Consider the following 18,170-nt stretch of genomic DNA (forward strand, 5'->3'; position numbering starts at 1 on the left):
ATAGTATTGTAGAATAATAGTTGAACGATGCACAGAAAACCGATTACGATTTTATCAATAAATAAAAAAGATATAGCAAAAACAAAGTGTCCACTTTATAAAATGAACAGTCCTTAGCAGCCGTGGACCGAGTTAGTTGGCGCAACATTGTGGCGCAAGACATGACTTGAAGGACGTAGAGCCAGCAAAATGAAATGAATGAACCTATTCTCTGTCTTCTTTTAATACTGTTTCTGTCTTCGTCTCACATCGCTACTGTTTCTGTATAGGTATATGTTGATATACGTTGAGATGTTGAGATACTATTTTTTGTCAACCCACTGGGATTTGAACCTATGATCCTACGATTGTTGAGTACTGATTAGAGGTGTACCGCGCTACAGGATGAGCTATAGATGATGTAATGACGCGCGAAGATTGTTTGCAATAACTTTGCTTCTTCAGGATTTCATTCCTGCTTCGCAAACATTTGCAGTTTAGGCGATCGAATGGAATAGGGTAACGGTCGTATTTTTGACCCCCTAAGAAAGTGTTTTTAGTTTTTTGTCTCAATTAATTGATTGCACTGCGTAACCAAGTCAAAGAACATGGCAAAATTTAGAGTTAAACTTCCTCTACGAGATAAAAATGCCCATACGATCATATAGGATCCAAAAAATGGCGGAAATAATTGAATTGTGAACCACTGTTTTTTCATTATTTTTGACACATTAATATATTTTGGACCCTCAAAGTATATATTTTGGACCCCCAGCATTTTTTTTCGTTTGGCGACAAAATCCACGACACTGGTTGTATAATATGCTTTTCCATAGTCTAATTAATCGATTGACAATGGAATACCAAAGAAATTGTACGCTTTTAGTTCAGAAATATGAATAAAGTTTTTGTTTACATTTGAAAAATTTCTGACGGCTTTTTCGAAAGGGTGAAATTAGGCCAAATAAAATACATATAACTCGCAGTTAGATTAAGTAAGTCAAGAGAATCGTCTTCTGCCCAAGTTTTCAACAGCTTTCCCATAACAGTTCATATGGTGGACATGATTGTAAGAGCCTGTCAATTAAATAATTATCGGTGAATATTCATACGCAATAGGAACCTAAAATGTTTAATGAAATCTTGTCTTTATTTAATAACACGAAAGAGCGTGTTACTGCAACTATTTTAGCAATTTTTCCCGCTCAAATAACGGCTATATCATATTAACACTTTAATTTAAGGCGACGTAGGCCGTCATTGACATTTGTACGCGTCGTTGATGATGGTTGCTGATTCATCTCACGATTTCGAGTAAAAAAAAATCAATTGGTTTTGCACTGACACAGCTGAAAAAGTATCAGCATACTTTATGCATGTTTTTTTTTTTTGTTGGGAAGGTTAAGCCACTGCGTCCATTGGATTGAACTTTTTTTTTGACGGGCTACTTAGCCTTAAAAATTGGGTCCATAAATGAACCTTGACACTTTCGATCATCTTTGACGTTCGCTTAGTCGACAAAAACACCACAGGGGTTGGGGACACGGAAAACAAAATACACCCAAAATCTGAGTTTAAGCCAAGGGGTGTAACAAAATCTGAAAAAAAAACACGAAAAACATTAAAAAATTGAGTAACATGGTTTTCGGCCTAAACTTAAGCGTTTGGCACTAAAATTGGGACTTGTTATCCTGTCTACAGAGTACCTGACTCTAGGAAGCAAGTATAGAGTAGTGATAGAACTTTTAATGTGCAAGCATTGTATAGATCTAAAACAAAAGACACTATACTACATGTACATACGACCAATATAAAGTGTGCTACTGGGAAGGCTCCTGATATTCAACTGTTCATAAAAATGTAAATCGATAAAGACATCATTTGCAGTCATCTTTAGTAATCTTTCTTTTTGTCGGTTGCCTTACTACTGAGCAAAGAAAACATAACAGTAATCCCGTATAGTTGTTGCTAGTCCAAGCTTTACTGCACATTAGTGAGACATATTTCAATGTACTATTGTTTATGGCAATTTTTTTACTCAAAATTAAGTGTAAAAAAATTGTTGCCAAAAACGAATCCATGCCATAATGGGGGGGGGGGTGCCAAAAACGGAGCATGCCAAAAACGGAATCCCACTGTAATTTGGTTGGAATTGTACAATTAAATTTAAAATAAATCTATTTTTTTCTAAATGCTTGCAGTCGCCATACAAAATTTTCCATTGAACACATAAAGTATGAATTTTGTGGCAGAACAAGCAGAAATAATTGCCTTACCAGCTGGCATGCATATCGACTGGAATCGCCCAATTCTGGATTTTGAACAGACAATATCTCACAAACAAGACGTGCTGTGGTATTTTTGCAAACGGCAATGGATTCAGCAATCCTCAATTAAATAAGTAGTGATATTTTGGTTGAGACAAAAAAGTGTTAAGCTGTTTTATGAAATTTTTTGCCCATAGAAGCATAACTATTCCATTTGGAAAAATGAGGCATTGACGAAAACTCACCCAAAGTTTAAAGTTTGTTTTCTCATCTAAATGTTCTAGTTCATTTCTGCATGCCTACTTACGATTAGAATTTCCACACACTTTGTTATCATTTTAAGTTCCATGCGATGAATATTAGCGCTTACGACGAAGTAGATCGAAACCCCATCATGATGAAACAATTACGTCAACTTTTTCGATAACAATTTTTTGCATTAATAATAAATCTTCGAGCTTCCACTAAACGAATACCTGTAAGTAGATGAAAAACGAATTTATTTTTTACCATTTAATTATACTAGAGTTTGTATCCTTTGACAGATACGCGTATTTCGACCTCAACTGTAAGGCCGTCTTCAGTGTCGTGTACTAGACTCGACTTACACGACACACGATACGACACGTACACGACACTGAAGACGGCCTTACAGTTGAGGTCGAAATACGCGTATCTGTCAAAGGATACAAACTCTAGTGGAATTAAATGGAATAGTACTAAATTCGGGTTTTCATTTACTTAAAGGTATTCCACTAAACAGCTCGAAAATTTATTATTAATGCAAAAGATTGTTATCGTAGTGTTATCGAAAAAGTTGACGTAATTGTTTCATTATGATGGGGTTTCGATCTATTTCGTCGCAAGCGCTAATATTCATCGCATGGAACTTAAAATGTTCCACTACGGTGGATATTTGAAATTACTTACAATATAGATTAATTTTCCATGAGTAATTTAGTGAAAGCTGTTTTGGTTCATCCACTGGCACACCAAAATTGCTTTAAAACTACTGTATTTCGATAAATAACTTCTGTTCAATAATCCACTTAGTACTTTTTCACCGAAATCACATGGACGATGACGTACCAAGCGAAATCTGATTAGCGAATAACTGAGCCACGTCATATTACGAATCATATTCCTTCCGCTCCTCTGTATGACTTATTTGCACTATGAAAAACCTTCGATCATCTTCACTAAATGAGTTCATTCCAACCACACGCCATAAAACTTTTATAATTCACGAAATTTTAAGATTTTCTCTCAACTTTCGCATATAATTGATAACAAAGTTTTTCATCGTTCGGTCTGATGAAAAAAAACCTGTAGGCATCAATGTGTACGTGATGTTCGGCGCTGAAAACGGTTCCTTTGATTGTGGTGTTTTCGTTGCACTATGCGCAGCTGTCATGATTGTACAGTCAAAAGGAATTGTGCTTATATATTTGTGCTGTATTTAATGGCGCCAGTGAACTTTAAAGGAAATCCACATATTGCACCTAGATGTAGATGTAAATATTCCAGTAAAACATTTTATTATAACGTTGAAGTGTTGTACTTTGACCACCCACTATATCATAGTGAGCCGTTAGTTGGGAGACGAATCAAAACTGATTGCGACCGAAATGAAAATGGCTACGACGAATAAAGGCAATGGTAAGTAATAATTCCATTATTTCCAATAAACAATCATGATTTATCAATACCACATTCAAAAACCGTTTTGGAAATTGTTCGGCATCGGGTATCAGTATCATTCACTGCAAAACTGGGAAAATTGCAGGTTCTTACTGATTGAAGCTTAATACAATGGAAATTAGAACATCACCCTAATAAAACTGTTTTTTTTTGTTATTCTTGCAGTTGATTTCATATAAATCGGCTACGTCCATGGGTTCAAGTGTACTTACTGTGACCACTTTTCTTGCCGTTGGATTTGCTCTTGTTTTTCCTCGGATAGAGATGGATCTTGCTCTGCCCGCAGCCCATTCTGCTCCCCGGCAGCTACTGGTTACTACTGCTGGTGGTGGTTATCCGTGTGCCTTTCTTCAGCAACTTTTGTCGCACAAACCCCGAAAAATTATACACTGACCACTCGCTTTAATCACCAGGAAGCTCCACTCCACTAGACCCGAGCCAGCTTGCCAACGATTATTTATAAACTTCTGACACCAGGAATTATAGTTATACTTTTCCGGATCCTTTTCGCTTCCCTCGGGGGAAGCTCTGGGAACAGCTGGGGACAAATCCCTTCGTATTTATTTTGCCTTTGCCGCGCAGTGACTGCTGACTGGATTTACGACGACACAATTACCACCTTCCACCCACACTCACTTTTCATCTTCTCCGTATTCTTCAGCGTTGACTGACACTAATCCAATACTTGATGCCGGCTAATTGCAGACGACACTCCCGTAATAATTCACGTGATCTTCCAAGCACTTTATGCGACTCTCACTTCCCGCCAGCTTTTCCCCCAAGCTTTTCACTAATTTATCACCTGAAGGTGGCGTAGGCGATGAGCTCCGCTGAAACTCACTTACAACTTTCCATCCATAGCATAACCGATTCATAAATTTTCATTACACTTCGCCGCCTCTTCGTTACCCGAATTGGGTGGATGGATGTTTGCACACGTGTGACAATCTACCGAAACGACTCTACAGCATCCAGCAATTCCCGGGATTCTTCCAAGCGTAGATACACACCTATCCGGACTCCGCGCCCGCCAATTTCTGGAATCTTCCACACCGATATTAGGTTGTTTATAATCGACACCGAGTTGTAATGGGCGGGGGGGCGAAGGTTTTGTTCGTCAATTGAGTACGCGACTGACTATTCACCACCCTGAAGAGGGGGGCTTCTTTATTCACTGCTCAGTCAAAAAACTAGCGCACATTATCATCACCGTTCGCTGGAGCCGACGAAATGGATATCTGAAAGAGAGTTGACGCGAAAGAAAAGGGAGACATTACTTACGGGCGAATTATTGCGTTTTGACGTCGCCGTGTCACAATACCGGAGCATTGACGCGGATGGATGGTGATAAATCGAGGCAGTTGGCCCAAATGAGACTGAGAATGTTGCTTAGTATATGGTTTGATAGCTATAACAGATGCAATCAACTGTTAAGAAAAGCGTACAACTGGAAACGCAATGAAAACAACACAAACTTTCAAGATTTCCTAAAAAATCGGTTGCACTTAGAATTTGGTCGCACAAACAGAGAGATTTCTCCAAGAGTTATGAAAAATCTTAGCACATCATTTCATAGCATATTTTTCAGCTTCTTATATATATATATATTTGACATCTTAAAAATCTTTCCCTCAAACTTTCTAAATTTGTCTATTTTGTTCTTGAGAATTTGGAAGGTCTTACCCTGTTTGTAAATTGTGCAGATTTTAACCAATGCCCAATTGGAATTAAAGCAATGGAAGGACAATATGATTCAGTTCAATTGGAAAGCTATAAAAAATTTAAGGCAATCAAAACTCTTCATAACTCCAAACAGACAAATAACGGAAAATATCTTGAATTTAAATAAAAAATCACTAAGAATATTTATTGGGCTGCTTACGGGACACTGTCCGGCAAGATATCATTTGAAAAAGATAAGTCGAAGTCAAATTGATGTCTGTCGGTTTTGTGGCTGTGAAAAAGAGACCTCTCAACATCTGCTTTGTGACTGTCCAGCATTATTTGCAAGTAGGAAAAAATATTTCAACAAGGGCATTCTAAATCCTTCTGAAGTTTGGTTACAGAACCCTAATCTAGTAGTTAAATTTATTTTAAAGGTCATTCCGGATTGGGATACCTCGCATCATCAGATAACGGCAGTTACCCTGAATGGTAACTCTCCGTACTGAGCACGTTGCGATAGTAAACAGGGGTATACCACAATAGATCAATTAATGGTCGCAGTGGTTCAAATCCCAAAAAAAAAAAAAACCAATGCCCATGTAAAGGTCATATTATTTGTAACGCCAATATTGACACGTCAAAAGTTATAAACAGGAAAAAAAGTAAAATGTCCCGATTATATCATGCTTAAGTTCATCGAGGCACTATGGGCAGTTTCCATATAAACTGGCGTCCAAAAATATATTTGCCACCTCAATTTGGAAAAGGGCGTATATTGAAATTATAAAATTTGTCACTTAAAATGCATATAGGTCATTTGTGCGACAAATGCTGTTAAAACCATTAGAAATAATAAAACTCACATAGTTATGATTATATGAATCATATTGAGATATTAGATTATCTCCTGAAATAATCTTTAGCTGTTAAAGGGTGTCGACGATGAAATTGCCACACACAAAATTGATTCACAAAATTCGAGTTTTCATCCGATGGCCATCAAATTTTCAGGGATTGCAAAATAACTATTAAACTTCATTTTACCATTTAACTCGTATTTTATTTACAGTTCATCAGTGTTGTGAAAAACTCAATTTCTCACATCTCACGCTTGAAATTTTTCATGCGTGAGTTGTCAATCACGCAACTCATCAGTCAAAAAATCATGGATGAGTTGGCTCACCGTTTTGATTCATTCTCTCGTATTTCCACAGTTTACTCACACACTGCAATAATTTCTTGTTAGTATGGTAAACAACAACATTCGGGTTTCACAAGTTTTTGCCGGGTTTTGCGACTGAATCATTATTTACGGTTTGAGTTGATTGAGTTGATTTTGCATCAAAATCTCAAGCGTGAGATTTGCAAAGCAGATCTCTAATGAGTTTGTTCTTACGGGAGAGCGTATTGATTGAGATCTGAGTGTGAGTCTATCAACACTGCAGTCCATACGCAAATGCCCGCACCTTGGCCTTAACCCCGGCCATAAGATTCTACACAACCTGTGAAGCAACCGTTTTTTGCATGTACTACGGTACTACATGTTGTACGGAATACTTTTTCCTTCACTTCTGGGCTTCCGATCGGTGGTCAATCGTTCCTCGAACCACTTAATCACTCGTGACACCGTGGAATTCGCGATTCCCAACGTTTTAGCGATGGAACGATGTGAGAGATCCTTGTTCTCGTGATGAATGCGCAAGATTTTATCACGCACAAGCTGTTCTTTCGACTTCATTTCCGCGAGTTTTGATCACAGGGCTTTGAAACTTGCAGGATGTAAATAATGCACTATGAACTAAATCCACCCAAATTTTCATTAAATTCTACCCAACGGTTAAAAAGTTAGAGAAGTTTCATAGTGTGGCAATTTCTTCTTGGACACCCTTTATGGAAGGATAGATGAAAAAAGTGCATATATGTGCAGCTTATTTGTTCACTATCGGCATATTATAGTATCATTGGAAATAAATTTCAGCCTGGGACAACATGATGCAAGAAAGCCCTAAACTAAAACCCCTAAAACTCAAAATAATAATAAATATTAATCTCATTGTTGACGAAACCACAGGGCAGTTCTCGCACTCGAACGAGTGAGTCCCGACTACGCCCTTTTCACTTGAACGATCCGTTCACAGCTACGTCAACTGTCATCGGGAGTTTGACGTTTTGTTTCACTTTTTGCTCAATCATACTTGAACAACCATCACGAGTAGTAATTAAAACCCTTCAACTAAACTTAAACCTAAAAAAGTAAGAATATGTTAAAATTATCAATTGGATTGTAGTTACATTGAATTCGAAAGGTACTTGCTAGTGATACCTGCTAAAATTTATTATTCTATATGTATAACTATTATCACAGATTGACGTAAAAGGGAAGCACAGTGAGGACAAAATTTTAACCTAAAACGTAAAAAGAACACCAAAATGTAAGTAACGAACTAAAATGTATGTGAATTAAACTTAATCTAACATGCAATATATAACTTCCGAGGAAAAGGACCTAAATTATTTAGCAGTTTGTCGCTGTTTTCCTGTTTGATGAAAAAATCACTTTCATATTTAGGAAAACCTGATGAAGTCCATAGACAAAAATGACAATTTGGACAAACTGAGATGCAAAATTTTCGTTATGAAGAATGTTTTCGAGTATCACGGATCAAAATATACTGAAACGTGATAAAGAAAATGTTTTATCTGGCCATATGATTTTCATTTAAATCTCTCTTAAGCAAAGCAGAAATCGAGTTTAACAACTAAATAGCTGTAAATAACATGCCAAGTAGCAAGAAAGTGATTGTTTGAATGTTATCGTTCAATACAATATGTATGGAAATCATTACCGTGATAGAATCGAGACAAAAATGAGCAGCGATAAAATCGAGAAACTGCTGTCAAAATCGAAACTCATATAGACTTCTGTGAAAGCAATTCCATCGTTACATTGCTCCAAATGACATTCGTTATTTAATCCACAGGAAGCTAGGGTAGAACGGGTATCCTCATCAGAACGGTATTTAGCCAACGAATTAAGTTCCCCAAGACTTCTCAGATTCACAAAGTTGTTTGCTCATCTGACAAGCCATTATTCAGTGGCATTTCTCCTACAAAGATTTCTGTAGCCGCCATACGGAAGCAACCGAACACGTGGGATGAGATGCTCTGCAGTGGGCGAACAATCAAATTATTTATTTTTCCATCCATTCCGGTACACGTATTTTCAGTTTTCATCTAGGTAGGTAATAGTAGGAAGCCATTTCTCTCAAGAGGGAACCAGGCAAGTGCCAGAACAAAGAGCACTGGTAATTGTTAAGAATGAACATTGCACACCGCCTTCGGCGCCCAGCTGCTGATTGCATTGCAAGACTATAAGCGAACTAAATTCTTTCACCTAGTTTTGCACATCCTGCTGATGAAGTTACAGAACCATTTGTTGCAGGCGGTCGAGGAGGAGAACTGCAGCTGGATGGAAAGTTTAATTATTTTCCCAGCTGAGTGAAACAAGAAACACAGGAAATGACACCATTTTCTCATCTTTGCCGGTTGACTTTGGTCGGGTGGTGCAAAAGTTGGAAACACCTTACCTGGTCGGTGATTGATTGAATGCGGTGGAATAGACCAAAGAAGATATGTGACCCACTTCATGGAACTGGAAAAAGTTCGGTAACATAAATAACTGCATCTTTCGGGAAGGTTCGTTGGGCTATTTCGAGACATATTGGAACCCTTTCAGCCGTCTCAATTTCAGGGACCGTGAACTCGTGAACTGACCCAACCAAGCATGGTCGATGATAGTCAAGCTCATATCCCATCTGAGAGACCACGCGTCTCCACTCAATTTAGATCGGACCAATCAATAATACCCACACGTTCGGCTCTTCGGCGAGAGAAAATCAATCCGCGCTCGGATTGGGATGGTATTTATGTTCTGTCGTGGCGTATCATACGACAGGGGTTCTCATCAAACGGCTTACGGAGCACTTTTGTACAAATTAATGTTTATAACAATGCAGAACAGTTTTTTGTATGCTTAAAAAATGGGTAGTTTGCCATATAAAATAAATTGAAATTTTACCATAATGAGCATGAGCATGAGCACAGTGGCGCGGGAAGTGGGTAGGACAGGTAGAACATGTACTACGCACAAAAACACCTGGGTAGGACAGTCAAAGGATTGTCCTACCCACGATTCTACGAAAAAAAAAAAACAAGATCAGCAAAAAGCTTGGAAAAAAATTAAACTAATTATCATCTGTTCAATATACTCTATCAACCTTGTACTTATTCTTATTGAGGATAGAAGACTCGATAAGGTTTTTCATGGTATTTGCATGCCTAGTTAAGCGTGACATGGTTTGGGCATGACCCTCAGAAGAATCATTGAGAATATCTACAGTGAAAATGAAATTTCGGAATAAATCAATTAATGGTCTCTCAAAATATCTGTGGACCCTGTACTGGGACAAATTGCTGTAAGTATTTCTGAAAGTAATTCTTGATAAGTTTCTGGAACATCCATAGAGAATATTGAAGGAAGTAATGGAATAATCTAATATCAAAGCATTGCTGAATTTCTTGACGATTTCCAAAGCAATTCCTATAGAATTCCCACAACAAACTCTTTAGAAATTCTTGGCTGATTCAGAATTGCCGTAGAAATTCAAGGAGTAGTTCTTAGTTAATTCCTGAACAATTTGATCAAATTCCTACTGACATTTTGTGGGATAATATATTAAAATATTTAGAGCAGATTATAACAATTTCTCCGAAGATTTTTTTTGTAGAATTATTGAATAAATTCCAAATAGCAGAATTGCTGAATTCGATTCCCCGAGGATAAGCTGATTTTATTTAGGATACTTTCAGGGTCTCCTACAGGAATCTCTCAAGGTTTTTTTTTTCAAGATTTCTCTACCATATTTTCAGAAATTTGTCCAATGATTTTTCAAAAGATGCTTAGAAGAATTTCTCCAGAATTTGAAATCCTTGCGAACTCCAAAGCTACTATTTCCAGTATTTTTCTCAGGTTGTTTGTCTTTGTCTTTTTTCCAAATCTATCCTAGAGTTTATTCCAAATATTTTTTATCAATCCTTTATTTGTTACTCTAGGAGATCTTCCAAAGATTTCTACAGAATTTCTTCCGAGGAGATACACAGAGTGTTTTAAAAAATAGCTCAAGGTTTTTTTTTTCAAAAAACACTTTCAAAAACTCCTCCTCCTGTGGGTTCTTTCAAGAATTCATCCATGTTACTCCCAAAAACCCAAAATTCCTTGAAGCGATCCTCGAACAAATCTATTTTGTTTTTCTAAGAATTCTTCCAGCATTTCATACAAGTATTACTCCTACAGTTTTACCAAACATTGCTTAAAAAGTTTGTCAAAAATCTTCATATGCAATCTTCAATGCTTCAAAAATGCTTCCCTATGCAATCTTCAAAAGTCTATTGAAGTTTTCACACCAGCTTATACTACTGCAATTTTTCCAATTATTCCTCCGATTATTCCTACACAAATTTCTATAAAGGTTGTGTATAATGTTTTTTCGAGAATTTTCTTTAAAAAATTCTGCAGAATACCATCTTAGCAAATTTACTACGAAATCATCTAAAACTTCCACAAAAGTCCAGGAGATATTTCAGGGATCCTTGTTCATTACGGGTCATTTTACCCATGTTTTTTCATAGGTTGCTCTATCATATACTTAAGGAATACCTTGCGGATTTATTAATAAGAAAAATTTCCTTCGTATTTCCACGGAGACGTTCCTTACTTACTTGAGAAAATTTAAAACTAGAGAAACTGTAGAAACCTTCCCAAGTAACCATAAGCACTAATAATAAGCCCTTAATCAGCATCATAGATGCGTACATGCATTAAAATAGCACCACAAATGCTTACACACCTTATAACAGCACTTCCGCTGCATAGAAACCCTATTACAGCATCATTAATGCTTCTAAGCCTGATGCATACAGGCATTAAATAAGCGTCGTATTTTGGACCCTCTAAGGAAGTCATTTTAGTTTTTTGTCCCAATTGATTAATTGCACAGCGTAACCAATTCAAAGAACATGCCAAAATGGAGAGAAAAACTTCCTCTACGAGATCGAAATGCCCATTCAGTCATGTAGGATCCAAAAAACGTCGAAAATAATTGAATTGGGAAACCCTGTTTTTCATTATTTTGGACACACCAATACATTTTGGACCCTCAAAGTATATATTTTGGACCCCCGGCATTTTTTATCGTTTGGCGACAAAGTCCACGACACTGGATGTATAATTTGCTTGCCCATAGTCTAATCAATCGATTGACAATGGAAAATCGAAGAAATTCTACGCTTTTAGTTCAGAAATTTGAAAAAAAGTTTTTATTTACATTTGGAAAATTTCTGACAGCGACAATTTCTGTGTGTAACGTGTTGTAACGGTTGCATGAATGAACCGATTAAATTAAATTAATTTCAGCCAAAATAAACACATTTTCTATGTACAAACGGTCGATGCAAGTGCGGATTAGTCCTATCTTTCCAAATGGCATGCGAATTGAGTTGGTCTTTCGATCCAAACTGGGAAATTTGCAGGAAATTGGCTCAGGGGGTCCAAAATATATTGGTTACCCTATATTGGCTTTATATTCGAATACAGAGCATGTTTAAATGCCATCCAGTGTTTTGACAGATATACCACGTGCTTTGTGTTTGCATATAGTGGTAAGAGGGAGTCGAACATAAATCTTCTCACTACTACAATTGCAGGTTTTATGACGGGGAAAAGTGATGGTTTGAATTGGTCACTTTTCTTTCCAATAATATTCATCTTATGTGGCCGTAGGAGCAAAGGAGCAGGACAACAACTCAACAATACGGGTGTCGCAGGTTCGAGACGCAAAATGAGGAATTTCGAACATCATAACGAGGATCAAAATGTGGCAATTGCAAGTCCTCAAAAGGATGAAAACTACCAAAACGAATATGTCTGATACGGAGAAGTACCATCTGTATCATTTTATTACATTTTTTGCATACTATTAGAGGTTTCTGATTTCATTCATTCATTTATTTACCTCGTGTGCCAGTTGCTTGGCCGCATACACGAAAGCTCTCTGGCTACGTACGCGAAAGCACAAAATATTCGCCCTAAAAACCTGGCGAAAACAACTGACGTTTCTCACGTGGTCTTATGTCAGCATAAGTGGTGCAGAGAAGCACGGTTATATCTTGGCACTATAATGGCACGCTATTTCGCCTTTTCTGGCATTATAATAGCATTATATGCGTATATAAAACTGACATGCATCAAATGATTACCCTTTATGCGCATATAATGCTGTTACCGTGCCGCATTATCGTGCTTACTGGTTACTTGGGTTAGAAGGAATCTCTGAAGCAATTGCTGAAAGTATCTTTAGAGAAATCCCTAGTTGAAATCTAATATAAATATAGAAGACAATTTCAAAGGAAATACCTAGGAATTTCTGGAGAAGTTGTTGATTGAATTTTAGAAGGCGTTTTGATCGACAATCATGGAGGATGTCCCGGGGAAATCGATGAGGAATCACTGGATATCATCTTGGAGGAGTTGGAACTTTCATAAAGGGTTTTTGGAGGAATTCAGGGGATTTCTCAAATAATCTTAGAAGGAATTCCATTTTTGTGGTTATTCTTCGCAAAAGGCATCTTGAACTCTTGAGGTACCATAAAACTTAATTCTTGGAGAAATTCCCTGAAAAAATTCGTGGATAAATTCCTTGGGAAATAATCACTAAGTGAACTCCTTCAGAATTTTCCGGAGTAATACCTGAAGTAATGGCATGAAAATGAGGGGGTTAGAAGCAAAGGAATTTCAGTGACAAAAATCTAGTTTTGAAAAATCTACAAGTTGTATGAGAATAAAAAAAACTGCAATTTTTCTATATTATTTTTTTATGTTGAGCGGAAAAATCACCTGAAAATATCGTTGGCACGCTAAGTGACAGTAGCATTTCCGCAGTCCAACTCAAAATCGGTCAAAATGCCACTTACACTCCATTGCATTTGAGCCACTCAACTTTAAATTTTCAGTCCAGTGTTAAAATTTGTCTTAGCTTCACTGTGCACAAAATATTTAAGAAAAAAATACACTAACTGAACCTTAACACTCCACTTGATTTTTGCAAAAGAGAAAAGGCGAGCAAGTACCTATAAACTCTAATATGTTGCTTATCTTGACAATGTAAAGTGATCTTTAATATATTTTTTTGTAGGAGTGAAGTGAAGTATTAAGTTTGATTAGTGGTTTTTCCTAAACATACTCTAATAATACCTCCATTAATTTAAAATACGGTAGAAAAAATATTTGCCAACGTTTGTCCTACCCATGATTTTGATCGTGGACGCGCCTCTGCATGAGCATGATTGGCCGCCTGGTACTCTCATTATTTTAACAAACAATAACGGCGCCGGCTGCGTCCGAATGCAGGTCAATTTAGGGATGGCAGGGAAATGTTGACGTGTTACTTGCTTTACAGAAGCCGAGGAGTCCTCTGCACTTCCACAAGAAAACACTGGGAGTTTGGATATGGGAAAGGATTCGTTTTGGTTAACGATAAATATATAATTTGAAATGAATGCGCCTAACCGGATTCGCGATATTACTCGATAAAAACATTGAACGCCGAACAAGTGTTCGTCGCTCGCTCTACAGGAGCAAGCGACAAGATCAAAGGATCAAACAAATTGATAATCTGATAAACTGCCCATAAAGGCATAACTGTCCCATATTGATTTTCGAACGAACACATTTTTCCGTCGCAACATCCATGTTTTAATATGTACTTTACTATGCATATAAAAAATAACACACTTCGTTTGAAAATGTTGTGGAAAAATATGAAGTTGGTGCAGTCCCATATTGAAAAATAAAGGCATAACAGTCTCTATATGAGCTTTTAACTCAAATAGCAACTGCAAAACATGAATTGTACTCAAGTGTATATTTTTTGTTTATCAATAGAAGCAAAATGAGTAATCTGGGCCGTTTTCTGAAATGAATATGCCATGTACAAATGTACGAGAAAATTATGAACATTTGTATGAGAAGAGAAACTTTAAACTTTGAGCGCTATTTTCTCAATGCCTACTTTTTCCATATGGGACAGTTATGCCTTTATGGGCAGTAAAGCTGTATCGCACACTGATTCTGTCCATTCTTGAATACGGCCTACACAGTCAGTTCAATTCATTGCCTTTCGCTTTGTATAGAGTTTCAATAAGACATGTAATCGCAGCGACAAAACACTTTTGTATGTTTTTGGGGGGGTGAACCGAAACTTTTGCTCGGGACTGTATGCTCTTTTTAAATTTTCATATGCAGCCCATAGCTACAATATTCTCTTCTTTTTTTTTGGCCCGCAATATGCTGGAACTTGAGCACCACTGTCCTACGAAAAGGGACATTTACGCGAGGAATGGATGTGACCGGGAGAATGTACCACATCGACCAACCGGATGGAAGCACTTACCGAGCTTTTGTTTCAGTCGTGTCGTTCTGACGCTATTTTTAGCGATTTGGGGTTGGTGGGGAGGACCCCGCACGTGATCCCCCCTCCTTTAACAACTCGTCATCGTTCGACAGCGCGAACATCAGCGGGAAGCAGAAGAGAGACTTCGAGTATAATTAGATTTGGTTCTTTCTGGTTGCCTGCACTGACTGCTAGCCGTTCCGCAGGCTTCCGATCTGGTCGCGTGCAAAAGCTTTCAATTCGATATGGGGTTTTGGGTGGAGTGTGGGTTTCTTTTTTGAGCTCCGGGGTGTACTTAACAGCAACGAGCACACGCTGTCACGGGGACATCGCAATAAATATCATAAGTAAGGAGGAATATTGGTGCACAGAAGAAACCGAGTCCAATGCGTCAGTCGTATTGGCTTTCTGGAGCAATGTTAGAAAGTTTAGTTTTCTAGCTTTTTTCCCCGATTTTCATCCATCTTTTTTTTTAAACTAGTATTTTCACATTTCTCAGTATTCGACCCAGTGATGTATTTATTCATCTAGGTAATGAGGTATTTTAAATCGAGGTTTTTCACTTCTAACCAAATTCAGAATTGCATAGCTTTCAACATTGTATGAACGAAACTTTCCGTTAGATATGCCAAATACTACGAGGAAGTCATTCTGCTTTTAGCACTCTCGGAACGCACAAAGATCAATAATTAAAACGTTCGTAGAATAATTGCCACCATCGTTCGTTTCGTGTTCGTTTTGCTTTGCGAAAGTTACACTTCCACTGTAAGAGCAAGCTGATGAATCGCCGGTAATGATGCTGAAAAGCAGAGTGGGTGTTGAGGTGGGATCTTTTGCTAGCTTCGCCTAGATTTCTAGGGAATGTTTTTTGTGCTTTTGCATCATTCGTACCTACATGTGGTGGTATGGAAAGCTTACTTATGGTGTTTGACCATACTTTATGAGGCGTGATATTACTCTTGTTTTGAACAAAACTTCCATAAGCTTCGATTGCCTACGTTGTTTCGTGAACCAGGTAATTTGAGCACAATAATAGATCGATCAAGCCAAACACATTCAAATGAATATAATTGTGATGCTGACAGATATACTTGCAATGTTTCAAAGATTTGCCAAAGATTAAAGTTTAGATATGCCTTTTTTATGTCCAAAGAAATATAGAATTCCTGACAAAATAACGTTGCAATCAAATTTTCTATATTTCTACCAAGTGTTTTGATAGAAAACTAACCCTTACTATTTTAATCTCACAGATCAAACCTTCGTGTCAAACACTTCCAAATGCTTTTTCTATGTCTGAAGAAGAGCAAGATCAGTTTGACAGATTTCAGATTTGTTGGAAAAAGGTGTCAGTGGTCGAATGTCCATCGGCAAAAAATGCGAACAATCTACCTGCTCAAAATAACTATTTCAAAAAGTTCACTGATCGAGAAAAGCAGCTAGGAAGAGAATAAACTGATTTGTTTTATTTTAGAGACTTTCAGCCGTAGGCTGGATGAAGAGAATAGAGCCAGAAAGGAAAATACGCCATTTGAAAACATTTGTTAAACATATTCAACAACAACGATAAGCCACTTTCTGAAAGTTTCTTGACAAGAACGTACTTAAAACATTCAATCATCGGCAAGGATTCCATATTTTTTATTTTTTTTTTTTTTTTTTAATAATAGTTCTCATCCAAGCAACCGATAGTTCGGATTCTACTTAAGGTAGGGATGAACGGTAGCCAAACCTCAAGTTTTCAAGAGCACAAATCTAGATAACCAGGCAGACGTTCACGCTGAAAATGTTATCGATTAGTCAGTACCAGCGCGTGACCATTCGATCAAGTATACAGCTTGAGCCGCTCTCTGGGTCTCTAGATTTGTGGTCTTGAGGGTTTGGGCTTTGGCTTCGTTTCATTTACACTAAAAAAAACTCGTTTTTGCGTCGTCGCCGATGTTTTTTTCCTCGTTATGGTTTTCACGCGTTCTTAGTGCAATCAAGTTCAGGTTTTCGCGCAGCCGGAGTGATATTTTGCTTTTGTGAAATGCTGATTAAAGGTGCTTACAGCTGCTCAATCAAGGATGGATGATCAATTTGGTAACAATTTGGTAAAGTAACCTTGTTTCATGCTTTTATTTTAAATGAATTTACTTAAATGAATTGATTTAACAAAATATGAACAGTTCGTCACTGTAAGAGTCGACGTAGACTCTTGTACATTGACATTCAAAACACCATACCTTTCCTTCAACTGATATTATCATTATAAAAAATTACCTTTGAATAGTTCGACGCTAAAAGTGTCGACTTACCGTAAGTTCACGTTGTGTTTAGAGTACTGATAGCTGATTTTTTTAACTAAGGATGCATGAATCGCATCACTTGCCAAAATGATTCCTGATCATGCAGTTATGATCCGTCCCCACTAACAAAACTCCTGCTTGTGACAACCATGAAGATACAGAGATGATCTTGGTCTCTAGTACCAATGGATGTCACACTAACATTCCTTCCCTGCCCCGATGGCTGTTATTAACTTTTCAATGTTTAAATATTATGAATATTATTTTTGCTTATCATTCTTTTGGAATACGGGTTATACAACCAGCCCGATGGTACCTGCCGTGTTCTATACCATCTCCGACCAGTGGATTTCAACAGAGGTTTTATTACTCAGTTAGCGCATTTATTGTTAACAAAATTTGTTATAATTTTGGCTGGTTAGTAGATAAAATAACAAATCTTATATTAAAATTTCCTCTACGCTAAACAAAATACCGTAAAATGGGGTGTTGAGGGATGAAAAAAAATTCGAGCAACTTCTAGTATGCCAATAATTGAACAAAATACAGTCCTACCATTCTCCCGGATTGTATATCAAAAGCCAATTACAATGAAGACGATCCTATGGCAGATTTCTGAGATAATCATAAAAATGTGTGATTTTTTACGAAAATTCAAAATGGGGCGTTAAGGAATTTGAGCTTTGTAGGGTAAAGATCTAATCTTCGCCACCCAAGAAATTTGCACTAATTATCGCCCCTTCATACAAAAAAGTCTAAATTTG

General features: G+C 37.3%; 1 protein-coding gene across 2 annotated transcripts in view; it reads right to left on the bottom strand.

The window, feature by feature from the left end:
* LOC5570087 (myb-like protein Q) overlaps window positions 1–18,170 on the bottom strand; it is a 476,649-nt gene that overhangs the window by 422,745 nt on the left and 35,734 nt on the right. For both annotated transcript variants that reach the window (XM_021840895.1, XM_021840893.1), the window contains exon 2: window positions 4,160–5,185. In XM_021840895.1, the coding sequence (XP_021696587.1) occupies window positions 4,160–4,238 (79 nt within the window). In that variant the 5' untranslated portion in view covers window positions 4,239–5,185. The remainder of the gene's footprint in view (window positions 1–4,159; window positions 5,186–18,170) is intronic.

This window comes from Aedes aegypti, chromosome 2, assembly GCF_002204515.2.
Source record: "Aedes aegypti strain LVP_AGWG chromosome 2, AaegL5.0 Primary Assembly, whole genome shotgun sequence".
Lineage (NCBI taxonomy): Eukaryota > Metazoa > Arthropoda > Insecta > Diptera > Culicidae > Aedes > Aedes aegypti.